Genomic DNA, 18,198 nt, shown 5'->3' on the forward strand with positions numbered 1-18,198 from the left:
TTTACACCACATAAAATCTAAAACTTAATAAACTAAATTTTAATGATAATTATGACCATAAAATATAATGCAATAATAAGATTTGACCCTGCAACGAATTCACATTTTATTACATTTTTTTACAATTGTAAGTTTATCTTTAAGTTTAAAAAAAAATAAAAAATCTTTTTAATGTTTTCGGATACATATTTATTAAATAATACAGTTGAAGTTGTAAATTATCAAAAAAAAATCTCAAATTGCAAGCTTCGTATATTTCCGCTAGGTTCTCTGCTGGCATGCGTCTCCCCCTTAAAGGTATGGTTTTATATGAAAATAATGTTCAAGGGACTTTTTTTTCGGGAAAATTTCGAATTACGGCGAATTACGAATTATCATTGTTCTTACTAACGAGGTTTTACTGTAAGTAACAATTTGCAACTTTACAAGAATACGATTTGATAAACAATTTTATTAATTTCATCATATATTTTTCACCAACTACCTTATCAAAAAATGTTTTAATTTCGTCACAACGTTGAATATTATTACAATTATTATCCATATTGTAAATAAATTTACTCGAGTCCTAGAAATAAACAAAATCAATTTGAATGAAAAACAGAGTTTCCCATGAAAACAAGACAATATTGAAGATGGCCCTAAGTCATACACTATTATGCTTTCCTCCACTCTTCAAAAACAGTTTCCTGAGGAATTCAATATGCTACACCACCATGCTGACCAAAAGACATTTTTTGGTCTACTACTGATTTTTCACATTAGCAGCACAAACACATTAGGCCAATCATAACAAGCGTCGAGACAATTTAGTCGGTACCTATATAAATAATTGTTGTGTATAATACTTATAGGTATATGATTGATTGCTGATGATGGACGACATGCGATTAGGAGTTTTCATAATATAAATATTTAATTTTTACAGTATTGTTTCACCGGCCCCTTCCGTGACATCACTGGAACAAAATTGGGCACGGAGCTTTGGGAGTCTGCAATGTTGATTGCTGAGTGTCATGGAAGCCCGGCATAGATGTCCGCTGGAAAATAAAAACATGCAACTAATTATCTAAATTGTTTTTTTTTTAATTTCATCATGATAAGTTACTTCTTTGGTAAATAATCATAGTTTCAATCAAATAAAAATTGTATATTAATTTATCACTGACATATCAAGTACAAGTTGATAGCCAAACACCACATATTATTAATGCATTATTTTAGTAAGAATTGAAGGCTTCCCCGAAAAGGGGTCTATACATCATGTCAAACAGTGATTTTATCGACTAAAACGGGTCTATATAGCATTTCTCATGTTATTGGAAAGCTTTATTATTTTATCTGCCACAGTTTTTGAGATATTAGCAATACTAAAATGCTTAGAAAAGGGGTCTATATGATTTATTTTATTATCCAAAATAAAAATAAAAAATTTGTCAATGATAAAGAGTGCTTTCATGAACATAATTATTATCACAGATATACTCCAAAAGTCCGCATGATCGAATAAAATGTTTTTTTCCTCTCCTGAACAATTATGTTTTGCATATAGACCCCTTTTCGGGGGACGCCTTCAATTCTCTTTTGGATCCTTCTATTATTTTATAAACTATCACAGCTTATGTAACATGTGAAATGAACCAGACGATATTTTGTTCATATTTTGATGGAGCCTTAAGATTGTGTAAGAACATAATATACGTCTATGTGTGTTGTGCTTTATGCGCTATGAATGTGTCCAAGTCATTACTCATTCCATCTAATCTACCGCCATTCAGATCTAGACTGAAATGTCAATATGTAGTGTAGGGATCCGGCCACATTGTCTTGATTGGAAAAAAATTATGTTCCTGTATGGGCAATGATTTTTGATTTACCCCATTTACACCTGTCATGTATACGCAGCCGCGATTTATCAACGGCCACCTTCCATGACGCTATAAACGTATCAGAATAAAAAGATTTTAATGCCACTCTTCCTTGTCCCGAAACAAAGCTGCTCAGGACTGATGTAGCAACCATGCACCTCGGTGCTTAAAGAAAAAGTTGGAATAATAGAAAATAAAAATAATTACAAGATAAAAAGAACTTTTTATATACGTTTTTAAATTATCCGTTATATGCTCAAACTTGTATTTGATATGAAGTAAATAAAAAACAAACAAACAAACAAATATAGAATACTGAAATGTCATTTTGACATTTCATTTTGATTTCCATAGTAATGCACGTATATATTAATAATTTAGTTGCTAGGACCACCCCCTTAGCAACCAATAACAAACAACCACCGGACAAACAAGAATACCAGCTAAGAAAAACGTTGAAACTTGACTCACTCTGCTGTCACTTATCTTTAGTGACATGAAGTGTCCTCTGTACCCGTGTACTGAAACTCTGCCGAAACAGAGGAGTCAGGAGTTGGAAGTGATTAATCTAAAGAGGGATCGGAATTATTTTGTCCTGCATGACACGGCAAACTTTTCTAATGCCTCAAAGTTGGCCTCATTGACATTTCTAGTGTTGACCTGTGTGTCACTGATAGCTATATGTATTTTCAATAAAAATTACCTTATTTATTTCAGGAAAGATGGTGCTCAGATTGAAGTTGGTAAGACTGGTCCCTGTGGGGTTTGGCGAGGCAGACATGGCGTTATTCGCGGCCATAATCGGTTTGCCGCTAGTGGAGATGATCTTCTGGTTGTTCTGCCCCACGGGCGGAATGGCAGGCAAGACGGGCGGCTGAGAAGGATAAGGGTGCATCTGGCTCGATGAGATGTACCCGAAGAATGTGTCGTCCAGCGTCATCGGAGAATTCACCGAATTCGACATGGCACCGTAATGACTGTAGGTCTCCGCGTATGACGTCTTGTGCTTTTTGGGTCGCTTAGCGTTTTGCGATGAGTCTTTTTTGAATGTAGATTCTTGTCTATGTTTAACGGAAGATTCTTTTGACACGGCAAACGGTTTGTTATTAAAAGAATACTTTGGAAGTTCTGCCGGCGGTTCGTTTAGAGGCTTCGATTTACAACTCTCCAATTTCGGCACGAAAAACATACTTTCGTTAGCATTGTTGGAGAAATCGCTCATGTCGGACGCGAATCCCGTGTTCATGTAATTGGAAGTCACCATCGTAGCGGGAGTTGGTATAAAATTCGATGACGAGTAAAATGAGGAATTCATTCCTGACACAGCCTGACTGCCGTAATGAAAAGCGTTACCGGTATACTGCTGACTCTGCGGGTAATTATCAAACTGTAATGAATGGCTCGCCGGGATATGCTGGTTTCCGCTTAAACTCGATGCAGACACCGACGCGTTACTAACGTCATGGTAAGCTTTTTGGATACTGGAAGAGTGTCTGTGTTTTCTGTTATTTTGATATTGCGGATGATTGTTCTGCAACAGAGCTTCAGTCGAGTAATTATTCTTATTTAATGATTTACTGTTTGTTTCTAATTTGACATTGAAATTAGTTTCTTTCTGTTGTACAGGCAAATTCAATTGAGGATGCTGTTGACTCGGTGGGACATCCAACGGGAAGAGTGGCAGAGACCCGCTGTTACTTGAATTGAACACCTTATTCGCACCGCTAGATTGAAGTATATTATACTGTCTGTTGTTATGATCCGATCCTGTATTTTTCTTTTGATTATACTGTATACTCGATTTACAAGACGATATGTTATTATCATTCAAACTATTTCCCGCCTTACCCCTCTCCATGAGCTGACTGACAGATAAAAAGTTACCTGTATTTGAAGTATTCAATTCAACGTTTTGTATAGCGTTACTTTTGATGTAAACATCTTTACTTTTGACTGACGTATTCTTACGGTCTTTTCCTATTGCATCACTCTCCGCTGATATTCCAGGGTATGGCAGTTTCGGTTCCGCGCCTATACCTAAAGCCAAATCCCCCACTAGCGTAGGTAAACTGCAAGTCGCCAATGATATGCCGTCTCCCAACGGTGGAAGTTTCGAGGGAGACCAGGTGAATTGGTTATCGTCGTTGATCACTTGAGGGGCGTAGCTTCCGGGAGCCATATGATAATACGGTTGATCGTAGTTTATAATATTATCAGTCTTTTTACACGTCATAGGTGCCGATATGCCGGATATACTGCTGAAATCTCCACACGGTTGATTCATATTCGAGTGCATTAAATTCTGTTCGTGTTTAATATCTTTACTGTAGTTCTGCAAAAACATGTCACCGGTGTGTTGTCCGGAAACCACTTCCGATGTCATCCAGTTGACCGGTCCTTTCTGAATCGAAAAATCAGATTTAGTATTTTTACTATCGACAGTAGAATATTTAACATCTCTACTGTTGGCTTTAATAGAATTATTCTTTATGTTTTTAACGTCGGGTATAATATTACTCGATTTGTTATTGGCGCACTTTGAAATGAGTGGCAGAGTAAATCTGAAATCGGGCTGTATATCAGGCGTAGTCACATGGCAATTTTGATTAAGGATCGTAGGCACGCCGGACTTCTTGCCGTTCTCGATCGAAGAGTTTTCATCGGTCCACGTGATACAGTTCTGCGAGTATACATTGGGAGTGTTGAAATCTGAGAAGCAAGCGGTTGAAGTCTTCGCTCTTATACTGTTAGAAGAATTCCCGCAAGGCAGTCCAAGATTGGCGGAATTCGCTGTGAAATCTGAACTGAACGGATTGTAGGTGTTGCAAGACGTGTAAATATTTGCAGCGCCGGGGTAAATGGATGACTTCACTTGAGACGGGTATGTAAAAGATGCGTCGATACTCTTGGAAGGCGTAGAATATTCTGGTATCACTCCCGGCAGTACAATTTTCATGGAGTTTTCATTTCCTTGATGTTTTCTGCAGCTACTGGCTTCGTTGATCGCCGGGGAAGCTCCGTAATTATTTATTTTATTGATATTATTAACAGCGTTGGACGAAGGCATGTTTTCCATATAACTGGTAGCCATAGACGTATACAAGCTGTTGTCATTCGTAATCGGCAATTTATTTTTTAGCACAGTTTGCGAAGTGATATTTTCGAAATAAAACTGATTTTTAGAATTCGCAGATGCTGTATTGTTTTTAGAATCTTTAGTGTTATTCATGACGGGCGTGTGTTCATAAGTGAATATGGACTCGGGCAAAGAATAAAAACTGTTGGAGTTTATAGCTTTCGAGTTTGAAAAGAGACTTTGCGAATCGGAATAAGCGCAAGCCGAAGATGCACTTACGGATGCCTTCGTATGATAATTCTTATCGGTAAGTTTAAAACTGTCAACGGGCTTCACGGCATATTTACTCGAATCAAAAACATCACTATACGGCATGAGCTTGTTGAAATTTTGACTATTTTGCTCAGCGAAAGACCAGTGAGTCTTCGATTTCTCCGCCGAAAGCTGCACGGCAGGAAGCTTAGAGTGACAGTCTAAAAATATATTATTGCTCGCGCTATTTGCAGAATCTTTATTTGAGAAGAACGTCGAGAAGTTATCCAACGAGCAGATGTTCGGTGTTTGAAGATTATCGTTGAGAGGGGTGTCCGGCCTGGGACCCGGACACACTAATGGGAAGGCCAAAAGAAACGCGGCAGTTGGAGAAGCGGCCATCGGCGACGGAGGAAGTTCGACTTGTTCGGAACCACCTCCGAACGAAGCGAGAAGATCTTCAGCTATCTCTGCGGGACCTAAACTTCGATCGTCTAATTGTGCTGGTTTTGCCGTTTCAATTCTGCAATCAGAATTATTGGTATTTCTCCCGGACGTTGAATTAAACAAATTGAGAACTGCATCATTGTCACACTTTCTCTTTTTAATACCATCACTTTTATGTAGCACATTCATTTTAGAAGACGTCTCCAATGTGGAATCGTGACTGACCAGTTTGTCATCGGGTATGTTATTTCTAGATTTCGTATACAAACTCTCCCCGGCCGAGTTATCCACAATTTTATGAGTCGAGTCCTTTGTGGATCGGTTCGGTTTGTCTCTGTCCAGGTTCAAAAGACACGGATCTGCAGAATTAGCTGTTGAAAACAGTTTACTTTCTGATAAATTAACACCCTTTGAACCGATAAAACTTTGATGGGAAACTTTACTCACAATTACCGAATTACTGTCTGTTGAATTCTTTTTAACATCACTCTGTTTTGAAGAATTTTCTTTAGATTTATTTTCACCACTGGCAACATTACAATCATTTATACTGTTGGCGCTGTGCACAACTGCAATAGGATTAGATATTTTATTTTCACATTTTTTTACAGTAGGGTCTACTTTACTGGTCAGTTGAACCGATTTTGCATCAGATACAGCGTCCTTCAAAACCTTATTTGCATCATCAGAACTAGAATTAGCTTTGTCTGTTATAATTTTTATGTCTTTCGTTTTGACTGTGTCAGATTTTAGCAGGTTTTCTTTATTTTTACCGAGAGCAGTGGCAGCTCCTTGTGCCTTTTTTGCCGCGTTTAAGGAAGAAAACAACTTACTCCGACTTCGCTGCGAAACTCTCAAAGGTCGAATATTCTTCCTATTCATGGAAAGCGTGCTTGAAAAGGCCGGAATCGGTACCTTATTCACCATCGTAGTCTTGGTTATATCAAAACCGTAAAAATTAGAGTAAATCTTATGGACTTGTTTTTGCTGAGTAACTATCGGTTGTTTAAACAAAGGCAGACTGTTGACGGGGAATATGTTCGGTTTTTTTATGGCTTCGGTGATGTTCAACAATCCCGGTTCTTTAGTGATGGGTCTCTGCAGTAGATAGATGGTCGGCTGCTGCGGAGCCGGAGGAATCAGCAGAGGAGTAGTCAAAGGCAGCAACGGTAGCAGATTATTTCCGACGACTCCCAAATTATTGCTCGTCACCCAAACTGAAAATATGATTATTTACATTTTTTTGATAAAATATAAAAACTTCCGAGGTCCCTTGTTAGTGCGACGAGATATTATTCTGAATTGTGTGAATAAAGTGTGGGAATCCTATAACTAGAAGGGGTCTTAGGCCCGTTTCAGACGGGACACCGGTGTCGCGCTCGATTTGAATTCGAATAAATTGGCCTTTGTATTATGTTTGTGAACGCCCCAGAGCTAATGAGTCAACGCGTGTCGGGTACACTCGGCCGCTACATTCTCAAGCCGCCGATACACATGTTTTTATTACCGCAGCCAGTTTTATGTTCTAATTTATAATGCAAAATTATGCGTTGACTTATTAGCTCTGGGGCGTTCATAAACATAATTCAAAGGGCCCTTTATTCGAATACAAAGGCCTCAAATATTATATCAAGCGCGACACCGGTGTCCCGTCGGAAACGGGCCTTATGAGCTCTTTATATTAAAACGCTTGATATGTTTGTAGTGTAACCGCAGGAAACAATTTCTTGGAAATTTTTCTATTTCAATATTATATTTTCAGAAAAAAATTAGTATATATTTTGTCGATCCCTTTCATCACAAATCATTAATAAATATCAGACACAATAGGGCGTGATGACATATATATAGACGATACCTTAATACCATTGATTTACTTTTTGCACCCACGGTAGCTGAGTTAGCTGAGCACAGCTCAGCAAAAAATACATTGCTGTATGTTTGATCCGTTGTAACGACCAAATGGGTAGGACAAAAATGGTTAACAATGATAAAAATCTCGTATACAACCAATTAATAATATAACCTTCACTCTGTGAATGCCCATATGGCAATGCCCATATGGCAAACTTAGAAGCGTGACAATTTGTGTTTACTTACTTTTTAAATTTTATAATTAATAAATTATGGTTTGTCTCACCGTTGTTATTTTGGTTGTTTTTGAGAGCAAGCGAGATCGGTCGGGCGATGCCACTGATCGCATCGCTAGAAACAATGAAACAGGATTTCTGTCCGCCACCGAGTGGCTGCAATTTCCGTCGCGTATTCTTTTTCTTGGTTATGTGCACATTCCTCTTGACCTTCTTTTTTATTTTACCCTTCAGTTTCTTGCCGGTTTTATTTAATTTCTGGTCAGGCGACACGGCGTTAGAATTAGTTGACAACACTGACATGTCTAATCCGTCGTCGGGTTCTTTTACAGAGACTGGCTTATCAATGAAAACAGTCTTTTGTGGATCAATTAGATTTCCCGGGGTCACCTTGCATGTGTCAACTTCATCTGAAATTTATAAAAAATATATTGCAGTAGTGTGTGAAAAAACGTTTCACTTGAAAATAACTGGGTACACTAAAAGGCGTTTGATGGTATCAATAGATATAAAACTACTTGTTCCGGTGCGCTAGTTGCAGGCGGGGTAAATTTCAATCACTTCAGTTGTATCGGTTTGTCTTGCTCGGCTCCCTCCTGCTCTTTTTGTTACAATCTCAAACTATCAAACATTATTTTCAATTAAGTAGGTGTATTTATAGTTTGATACAGAGCAAGAACTCAATGGAATTAACCATTCCTCGAAAAAAAATCTTGTTTCAATATAACCTCTTCCCTGAAAAATATGTACATAGTAGGATCTCTAGTTTTTGCCTTTATGGTGTGAAAATATGGTCACTGAAGACAAGAGAGATCGGCTGGATGTCTTCGAGATGTGATGACTAGGGAGCGGATTTATATGCAACAAAAAATATGATTATATGCATACATATATGCACTGAAAGTCATTAAAATATGCACTAAAACCAAAAAATATGCAGTTAAAAATCTATATTTTTATGGAAAAAAAAATTTAATACCCACTTCACCCAATATTACTGATAAAAAATCGAATAACAAAATAATAATCTCAATCAATATAATACAATAACAAAAAAAATACAAATAATTAATATAAAGTTAATCAATTACAATTTTCAAAATAGTTTATTTACAAGTACAAATAATTGAATAAAATATGCAATGTAAACTATAACTATACTGTAAAAAACAAAATACTATTATTTACTGTTTTTTTTGTCCGATAAAAAGTTACAATGTTTTTTTTCAATATTCTCTGGCATTAAAATTTTCCGCATATCTGTTAGTATGACATTCATATGCAGAAAACGACCTCTCAACGTCTACAGACCTGTGATTGCGCAAAATTTACATAAAGGTGCCCGAGTAGACTTCAGTTTTCTGGTAAATCCACAGCTCGAGGATGCCATTAAAACATGCAATTGCATCTAAACTATCTACCTACCTAATTTAGTAATATTTCAATAAAATAATTAAAGAAAACGAAAATTATAAATGCAAAAGCTCTAAAATATGCATTTATTTATGAAATATGCACTAATGTATCAAATATGCTCTAACGTCTCAAATATGCATTTATATGCACAATAAAATTTTATTTTTGGATTCTGCGTCTTTCAAAACGGATTTCTGTGCAACTCTCATAACTGTGCATACACCCTAACAAAACATGCACTAGCATATAAATCCGGGTCCTAGTGATGACCTAATAATTGCTTTTTTTTTTAAATTGTAGATAATTTTTTTAAAACCATAAGTAATTATTCACCTTGCTGAATTATATTGCTCACAACGACGGATGCAGTTTGAGCAGGAACTATCGCTGTACAGATTGTCGGAGGAACATTTTCATCGGCCGATAGACCGGCCTGTCGCAGTAGGCTGATGAGCTGCGAACATCTCTCTTTCAATGCCGAGAGTGTCTTGCGTAGGCCACTTTCGACACTCGTCTCTCCTGAAAATTGATTGAATTAAATTCGTATGTCTCTGATACCTCCCATTCGGATAGAAGCGACCCAACTACCATGATTGTATGGCGAAATAAAAATAAAGTTACCAAAATTCACACTAAAGATTCTTATATTATATAATGTAGTTGGATCAGCTTTGACTAGTTAACACTGTTCATAATAATTACAAGATAAAAAGGACTTTTTACATACGACGTTTTTAAATTTTCTGTTGAATTATTAGGTATGCTCAATATGCTCAAATTTGTACTGATAAGAAGTAAATAAAAAACAAACAAATATAGAATACTGAAATGTCATTTTGTCATTCCATTTTGATTTCCATAGTAACACACATAGGTATATATTAATAATTTAGTTGCTAGGACCACCCCCTTAGTAACCAATAATAGTCTTTTACTTTTTACGGATTTTTCTGCAATAACTTTCCATACAAAACAGAATTAACTGACAATGAATTCAATTCTGCTTAAAGATGGCTAAAAGTATTAAAAGAATGCATTGGCATCGTGTTCTGATATACTCTAAAAGTTTCAAATGTATAGCTAGCCGGAAAGTTAGTTAAAAATCAATTGCAAGATTTGTTCTGGACAAACAACCACCGGACAAACAAGAATACGAGCTAATAAAAACGTTGTAAAATACGGTATAATAATAAATATTGGTTTTTGAAAAAATGCTCATTTTATATAGGTATTGTTTTCAAATTTGTAAGTTTAATTTTTAATTTAAAAAGGAAATATTAAATTAATTAATATTCTTAGATGCGTAACCATTATCGTTTTATTCAAGTTAAGAGTTAAATGTACGTTTACTAAATTGCAGGTTTAGTTAAGAGGTTACTTTTCGCTTTCCCGTTTCGTAATCTTTCGGACTGGGGGCCACAAATTAATTCAAATACATTTTATGCTATTTGTGCTAATCTCGATCAAAATCAATTACTTACTTACTTAGTTACTTAAAGATGAAGCCGTGAATCAAATACAATTTGGGTTCAACAACTGGCAACATGTTGGACAAAGTACAGGATGACACAGCACTGACCTGGCACTACATTGTCAGCGGTTTTAAGCGGCACATGTGTCTGCTGCAGTTCCTGGATGTATTTTATGGAGTGCTGCAAGATGAGGATCTTGGTGGAGGTGGGGGGCGTGGCCGGAAGCAGGGCAGCCAACTGACTGAACGCCGCACACAGTCTGCTGCGGCGCTCCCTTTCCCAGTCTCGACATTTACTGGAAACAAAAGAACATCATTGACGACATTGAGAATCATAGCAATTATAACTGGAGATAAAGCTAGAATCAGCGTTAGTGTGCAACATTTATGCCGTATCTATAATCGAGTCATATCGAAAGCTGGGTGTAAATGTAGACTTAGTAACTATTATCAATAAATACGTTTTGCAATGTATAGAGCAGCGATTTCCAAACCAGGAGACACAGACTAGTGTCTGGAAAGGACACGCGAAAATTTTAACAGAAATGCTGGCCACAGACGTACAGTTTTCGTAACAGGTTGAACATGTCAGTTAATACGTAATGGCGGCCATACAGTCATATTTGGTAGATAATCTGCTGCGCCCATAGACGGACAGTTTTCGACCTGCCAGATGTGTGCCAGGTTCAAACTGCCAGCGACCCCCCACTCCTGTGTTTTTGTAAAACTGTTGGAATTTCAACTAGCCGAAAGTTCTCGGGTGACGTTAGATGTTGGTAACGTAAAGTAGAATATACCGCGCGATACAACTGCGGCTGGTGTTGCTTGTTATAAAATACAAATTCATTTATTATTAAAAATGTAATAATATTATGTACGCGGAGATCGCAAACATTATATTTTATTTATTTTTACGAGAGTAAAACAAAGTTATAGTTATTTATGTAAACATATTATTTTATACAATATAATATAAATGTTAAAATTTTAGAGAGCATTATAAATGTTAAGTTATTGTGAAAATATAGACTAATAACTCAGTACTCAAATTTTATTTATTGTATGTAGTGAATATTACAAATTATTAATTTAAGACGTTCACAACATAAATTAATATACCTAATTGTGAATGACAATGTCGCTATAAAATTTAAGTATATATTTTAATAATATCATAGTAATTAATTATTATACTGATGATTGATGTAAATATAATTTTGTGGCATGTTTAAATTTATTGTATATAAAATCAATACCTTTATAAATATTACAGTTTTCTTAATTAATACTGTCCATTAAAGGGAATAATTTATTCAAAAGAAAAGATTATATTTTATATTTACACGAATGTGTATAATATTGTTTCGGTGAATCGATAAAATACACAATCCACTAGCGAAATCATGATTTATTTTACCAACGTCATGGGTGTGTATTTTATGTCAATTTGTTTCTAATAAAAACAATTATAACCATAATAAATTCAAAGTAAAATTATTCGTGTATCAATATCGTTCAAGTATACCCTACCTAAAACGAATTTAAACAATACCCCTGTGTAATATCTCCGCGAACCTAACCTCCATAGTTTTTGACACTTGCTCTGCCACAGACAATAACTGTACGTATATGGGCACGTCTGTTGACAGTTTGACAGATTTAAATTGGGTAGTTAAACTGATCTGTGGTGTGGCCACTAATGTACAGTTATTGTCTGTGCCATGTTCAACCTGCTACGAAAACTGTACGTCTGTGCCCACCTAAATGTAACCACCGGTTTGCAGTTTGCAAGTGCATAGTTTATAATTATAACAGCCGCTAGAACTGCTAGACGCAGTAACCGTCAAAACAATAGCCCGCAAAAGCGATTTAAAGGGTGTTTAAACTCAAAGAAGAGATTGCAAATTTTCTTGATATCATAATGAAAAGGCAAATCGTTTTAAGAATGATAACTTTATTGTTAAACTTGCCTATTTGGTGGAAATTTTTAGAAAATTGAGTGATTAAAATAAATCAATGCAAGAACCACAAAATATGCATTCACTGATTCAAAACGACAAAATGAAAGCATTCATAAAAAAATTGGAGCTATGGAAATCAAAATTACGTAAATTATATTATAGATGTCTAATTGACTATGCGATGTCTATCAGTAAGTAAAGAGTTTTAACTAAAAATATAACAAATCCAGTCCAAGGACTTTTTAGTGTAAATATCGTCATTTAATACCTAAAAATAAACCAAAAGCCTACACAATCTACCACAACCTAGAAATTAGTGAGTTGTGTTGGGTTTCAGTTTCTTTAAATTTAGAATCTAGAAACTACGCTTTTTGGATGTTATAGTGTGAAAAATAAGTGAGCAATTTTACTGATTATTCTTTCACAAGTTCATCATACAAATAAGAAATTATAGGTTTGCCGCTATATCACATAAAATCTATAAAAATAAGAAAAGGTACCTACTTACTTTATTTACTTAAAAATCAATTCGTACAGTTAACATCTGCATCCTTATAATATGCTACTGCGTTTTACCTATTATTTATAGCGTATTTGCACTATCTAAGCCCAGTCGCATATTGAAAACCATCTCGACTGGAATATGGTAATAAATCGAAATTGGGCAGAATATTGCAACTGTCTTCTGTGCGCACAAGCGAGGACATACCGGGACAGCGATGTCACGCAGCTAACCGAATCGAACAAAAAAGCAGCTTTTGCACATGTGTCGATGCGAGACTTTTGGTATTATCATGTTGAGTGAAATTTGTTGCTTGCGACACCATCTGTTTTTTTCAAACTGAAATACCGTATTCAAGCTGTGTGCGGCGGTACATTAAGTTGTGAATACTAACAAAATCACCTCAACATATTCGACGTGTTGCAGTCGAGACGAGTTTAAATGTGCAACCGGGCTAAGGCATGACTGAAGTGACATTTGTTCTAAGGTGCGACAGCTGACAAATAATATCTGTACGTTAGAGGATAAACCACGGAAGTCCAGTTTTTACCGTTTCTGAGTTAAATATGCAGAAAATTTTCTTTTATTTCATTACACAAATGAATGAAACACTGAAGTCCATAAGTAGTAAATTAACCGATATAGCTAATTAATAAATCACTGAAGTCCAATTCACTTTAGTGCATAAACAACGGGTGTCCTTTTTACGATGTTTATGCTCTAAGAAAAATGTTAATAAACCATTATAATAATACCATAAACACGGAAGTCCATCAAACGTTAGGTAGGTACGTATTATCTATACTATAATTTTCGTTTTTCTTTGTAAAAATCCACGCGCGCAGTCGGATTTCGACAAAATTTGGACCGTAGACGGGGGCTGACGAGCCGGAGTGCGTGGTTGGGGTCTCAAATTTCAGATTTAACCCGTTGCACCCCGGGGACAGTTTTACAGTTTTTGCGGAAAAAAAGTCACCGTGTACAAGGTCTTGAAACGCGGAAGTTAATGCTGCAACCCCCATTTTTTATTGAAAATGTCGCTAGAATGTGTACATTTAAAAAATATTGGCGTTTATTTCAGCTTGATTGGAGGTCAAATGGCAAAGTTAGACTAGAAAAATTAATAACCGCCAGGTTGGCGCGGGCGACGTGTTACGCGTAGATCGGAATGCTTCACTCACGGACAATAATTGTATGTAGTGGCATCAGAGCCGGAGTGCGTGGTCGGAGTCCCAAATTTCAGTTTTAACCCGTTGCACCCCGGGGACGCATCAGAGCCGGAGTGCGTGGTCGGGGTCTCGAATTTCAGTTTTAACCCGTTGCACCCCGAGGACAGTTTTATAATAATAAATAGAATTTGTACTACTTTTTTAGATATTTAAATGCAATAAATGTACAAAAAAATAAAAATCTAAAATATTATATATATTTTTTTTAATTCAATCCCTTGCACTCTACGTAACTCCTGGGCAGCGCCGGGTGCTACAGCAAGTTATACATAAATAAGTATTACAAAAATGTTTGATTTATTCTTCAAAGAATATAACCACATAAATGATCGCCATATAGCTATTCAAAATGGATTTTTAATTAAATAAAATAAAAAAATTAATCCGGGTTTGATTTGCCAAGCAATGATACCTGTGATACCTGCGATAGCCCTAAGATGAGTCTTAAAGATGTCAATACATATTTCTTTTGAAGAAAAGGAAATTCAAAGACACCTTTTGGAAGACCACATACAGGAAGCAGCTGCAATTAAATAAGATTGATAAAACTCTTGCAAAAGAAAAAATACCAGTATGAAAGTAATAATGGTTGACTTGGAGAAGTGTTTACCTACTCCATATAGTTTCCATCTGAGAAAATTGTGGACCCTGAATTTTACAATTTACGATGATGCAAGTGGTGAGTGAGACACAACACTGATGTGTAGACATGCGTCGTTCTCGAACGAACGTATCTTTTTAAACTAATCTATAGCCAGCGAACAAATCGGTCCCGTGTCACCAGGCGCTTATGCCGTTCGAGGCGAACGAGATTCGCGAGAGTGCGCGCGCAGTATAGGAAGAAACGTGGGTACGAAGGACACGCTGCCAGGCGAACTGAATATGTCGTTCGAGGCGAACGAGATTCGCGAGAGTGCACGCGCAGTATAGGAAGAAACGTGGGTGCGAAGGACACGCTGCCCGGCGAACTAAATATGTCGTTCGAGGCGAACGAGATACGCGAGAGTGCGCACGCAGTATAGGAAGAAACGTGGGTGCGAAGGACACGCTGCCCGGCGAACTAAATATGTCGTTCGAGGCGAACCAGACTCGCGAGAGTGCGCGTGCAGTATAGGAAGAAACGTGGGTGCGAAGGATACGCTGCCAGGCGAACTGAATATGTCGTTCGAGGCGAACGAGATTCGCGAGAGTGCACGCGCAGTATAGGAAGAAACGTGGGTGCGAAGGACACGCTGCCCGGCGAACTAAATATGTCGTTCGAGGCGAACGAGATACGCGAGAGTGCGCACGCAGCATAGGAAGAAACATGGGTGGGAAGGACACGCTGCCAGGCTAGTACTATACATTTTATTACAACAACAAAAGACACAATTGACCTAATCTGTCCAAACAAATCACTATCCGTAATTGACCTATTCGGTCGGAGTCCTTATTAAGTGACTCATTTCTCATATCTAGTGATGTGGATGAAATAAAAAGTGGAAGGGGTGACAATAAGATCGGCTGCTGCTTGATGAAATGGGTATCTAGCAATGTTTTAGCAAATATTGAAGAGCTGACGATTTGGTATGATAATTAATTGCCCTGGCCAAAATAGGAATATGATTGTTTTTTCATATACCTGGTTTCTGAAAACCATTCCTACGCTGAAAATCATAAATCACAAATTCCTATTACGAGGCCATGCATACACACATGGAGATAAACACTAACAGAAGAATAACAGAACGTCAAAAAAGATACTGAACGGTATGCAGATTGTTACTCCATGGGATTGGGTTCAGTTTGTAGGCACATGTAAAACAATTATTGCTCTTTGTATGTGTAAAAAATATATAATTCCTTTTCATATTTAGACTATAATATTTTGTGTATTTATAATAAAATAATTATTAATAATATGATGTACAGGAAATAAAAATAATTTATACCTATATGGACTTCCGTGTATTATCTATAGTTGAAGTATTGCTTAATGGTACTTCTACATTATGTGTTAGAACATAAAACACGGAAGTCCATTAATTTATTAATTCTAAATAATTTGATATTTCTATCCATACTATGGTAAAAAATAAATTTAATTATGAATAATACCGTTTACAGACCCTAATTACTATAGTTCTTTAAAAAGTTATAGAGTTTCAAACATTTAACCTACACTAAAATCACGCTCCTGAACAAAAGTCCAAACGTGACTTCCGTGGTTCATCCTCTAACGTATTGATATGAAAGTCATTTTGTTGAAATAATAACTCGCTGTAAAGTTCTACTGTGATTTATTATTATTAGTTGTGAATCACAAAATATTCCAATTACTCTTCTGCAACTTCTTGGCTATGCTTCTAGGCGCTGTTGTCTACTAAATGGGAGGAGCTTGTTAGTTTATAATGGAAGTGCGGTTAAAAATGGGCGTAGCATGTTAGTTCACAGTTTTAACACGTAGCCAAGATGTTGCTGATGAGTACGTTATAATAATAGTATAGCAGGGCAGGTTCACAACATTACACTGGTTACATTAAGTACCTACACTAATGGATTTCCAAAAAAAATACCTCTGAGTTCTGTTTTTCTTGACAGGCATGCTTCTAGGTGAATGATTTATAAATAGATACGTTATTAATTGTCTCCATCCTAACGTCAAACAATGTCATCAATAATTGTTACGAAAATAGTAAACACGGCAATATTTTGACAGTTCTGTTGGTTGTCCAAATGACATTTCGTATAAAAATCTGCGCATGCGTTAGAATTAGTTTTGTTCGGCTGTTGAGTTCATACTTTATTATGAGTGGCAACGCGAGGTGAAATCGTGCCAAGCAGAATAAAAAATGTGGACAGTGACCTTCCGTGGGGGTAGAGCACACAGATTGAGCATCGTATGGAGGGGCAGTTACTCGAAGAGCGGCAAATCGAAGAGAATCATGTGATATACCTAATATATTGAAATAACTATCCAAACTCCTAGGTAAATAACGAAAATATTATTTTTCCTTATGCACCTCACTGATTGAGTAGTATCTCTGATTTTTGTAAAACCGCACGCTGTTTTTAGATCTGATTTCACATTTTATATCTGTATCATTTATGGTTTTTTTTTCGACAGATTTTGTTTTTACGAGAAATGGATTTCAGCCACTTGCTCAACCTATTAGGTCCATACTCTGACTCATACACAAATTGAAAACCAACATGTCTACTTGCCATACCCAGGATTCGAACCTGAGACCCATGGCGCTATAGGCAGACGCTGAAGCCGCGCGGCCATCGTGGGTGTGTATGGTTAGGTAAAGGTAACACAAAATGTAAAAAGAGCTAAATGAAAAAAGATATTGTCGAGGAAATTAAAATAACTTATTATATATAGGTATATAGAGTTTAGGACGATTTGGTACCGCGAACTGGCCTCCGGCGATTGGCCTCCGGTAATTGACCGCCGGTACAATCGGACGCCGGCCCAATTGGACGCCGACCCAATTTGATGCCGAACCAATTGGCCGCCGGGAAGATTGGACGACACACAGTTGAATTAAATGCGCAAAGGAATAGACGCACGTTACGATTTGTTGGAAAAAATAAGCAAGTCAGTTTAATATGCTTCTATCTTCTCAGTAATGATGTTTATTAAAAGAAAATAATTCTTCCCTCGTTAAAATTTAAAGATGTGCATAATCAATTAATTTATTGTGAATACATGGGTACTAACAGGGCTCGAGATGGACCGGAACGCACCGGAGCGCCGTTCCTGTTCGTGAAATCGGTAAAATTATCGCTCCGTCTCGTGGAATAAATAATTTGACCGTCTGAGCTGTATAGGCCATATAATAGAAAATCTAACACACTTATTTTTATGAAAAAAACACATATAGGTACTTTGATAACTCTA

General features: G+C 36.7%; 1 protein-coding gene across 1 annotated transcript; it reads right to left on the bottom strand.

The window, feature by feature from the left end:
* Nucleotides 1–339: 339 nt before the first annotated feature.
* Nucleotides 340–17,029, bottom strand: LOC147065001 (uncharacterized). The gene is made up of 6 exons (XM_085957566.1): nt 16,868–17,029; nt 10,729–10,916; nt 9,483–9,668; nt 7,784–8,143; nt 2,572–6,860; nt 340–1,040 (listed from the first exon to the last, which is right to left on the bottom strand). Exons 1-6 carry the CDS (start codon nt 16,894–16,896, stop codon nt 957–959), a joined length of 5,136 nt encoding a protein of 1,711 aa, XP_085813692.1. The 5' UTR covers nt 16,897–17,029; the 3' UTR covers nt 340–956.
* Nucleotides 17,030–18,198: the final 1,169 nt, after the last annotated feature.

The sequence above is a fragment of the Rhyacophila brunnea genome, unplaced genomic scaffold, assembly GCF_057557595.1.
Source record: "Rhyacophila brunnea isolate RB1 unplaced genomic scaffold, BYU_Rbru_1.0 scaffold_7, whole genome shotgun sequence".
Classification (NCBI taxonomy): domain Eukaryota; kingdom Metazoa; phylum Arthropoda; class Insecta; order Trichoptera; family Rhyacophilidae; genus Rhyacophila; species Rhyacophila brunnea.

What these genes read in the sequence shown, in the direction of transcription:
- LOC147065001 (XM_085957566.1), bottom strand. Translation starts at nt 16,896, where the DNA reads ATGCCTGTCAAGAAAAACAGAACTCAGAG. An exon ending in AAACAACCAAAATAACAACG is followed by an intron (nt 6,861 to 7,783) that starts GTGAGACAAACC and finishes TCATATTTTCAG; the next exon opens with TTTGGGTGACGAGCAATAAT. An exon ending in TCTTTCCTGAAATAAATAAG is followed by an intron (nt 1,041 to 2,571) that starts GTAATTTTTATT and finishes TTTATTTTCCAG; the next exon opens with CGGACATCTATGCCGGGCTT.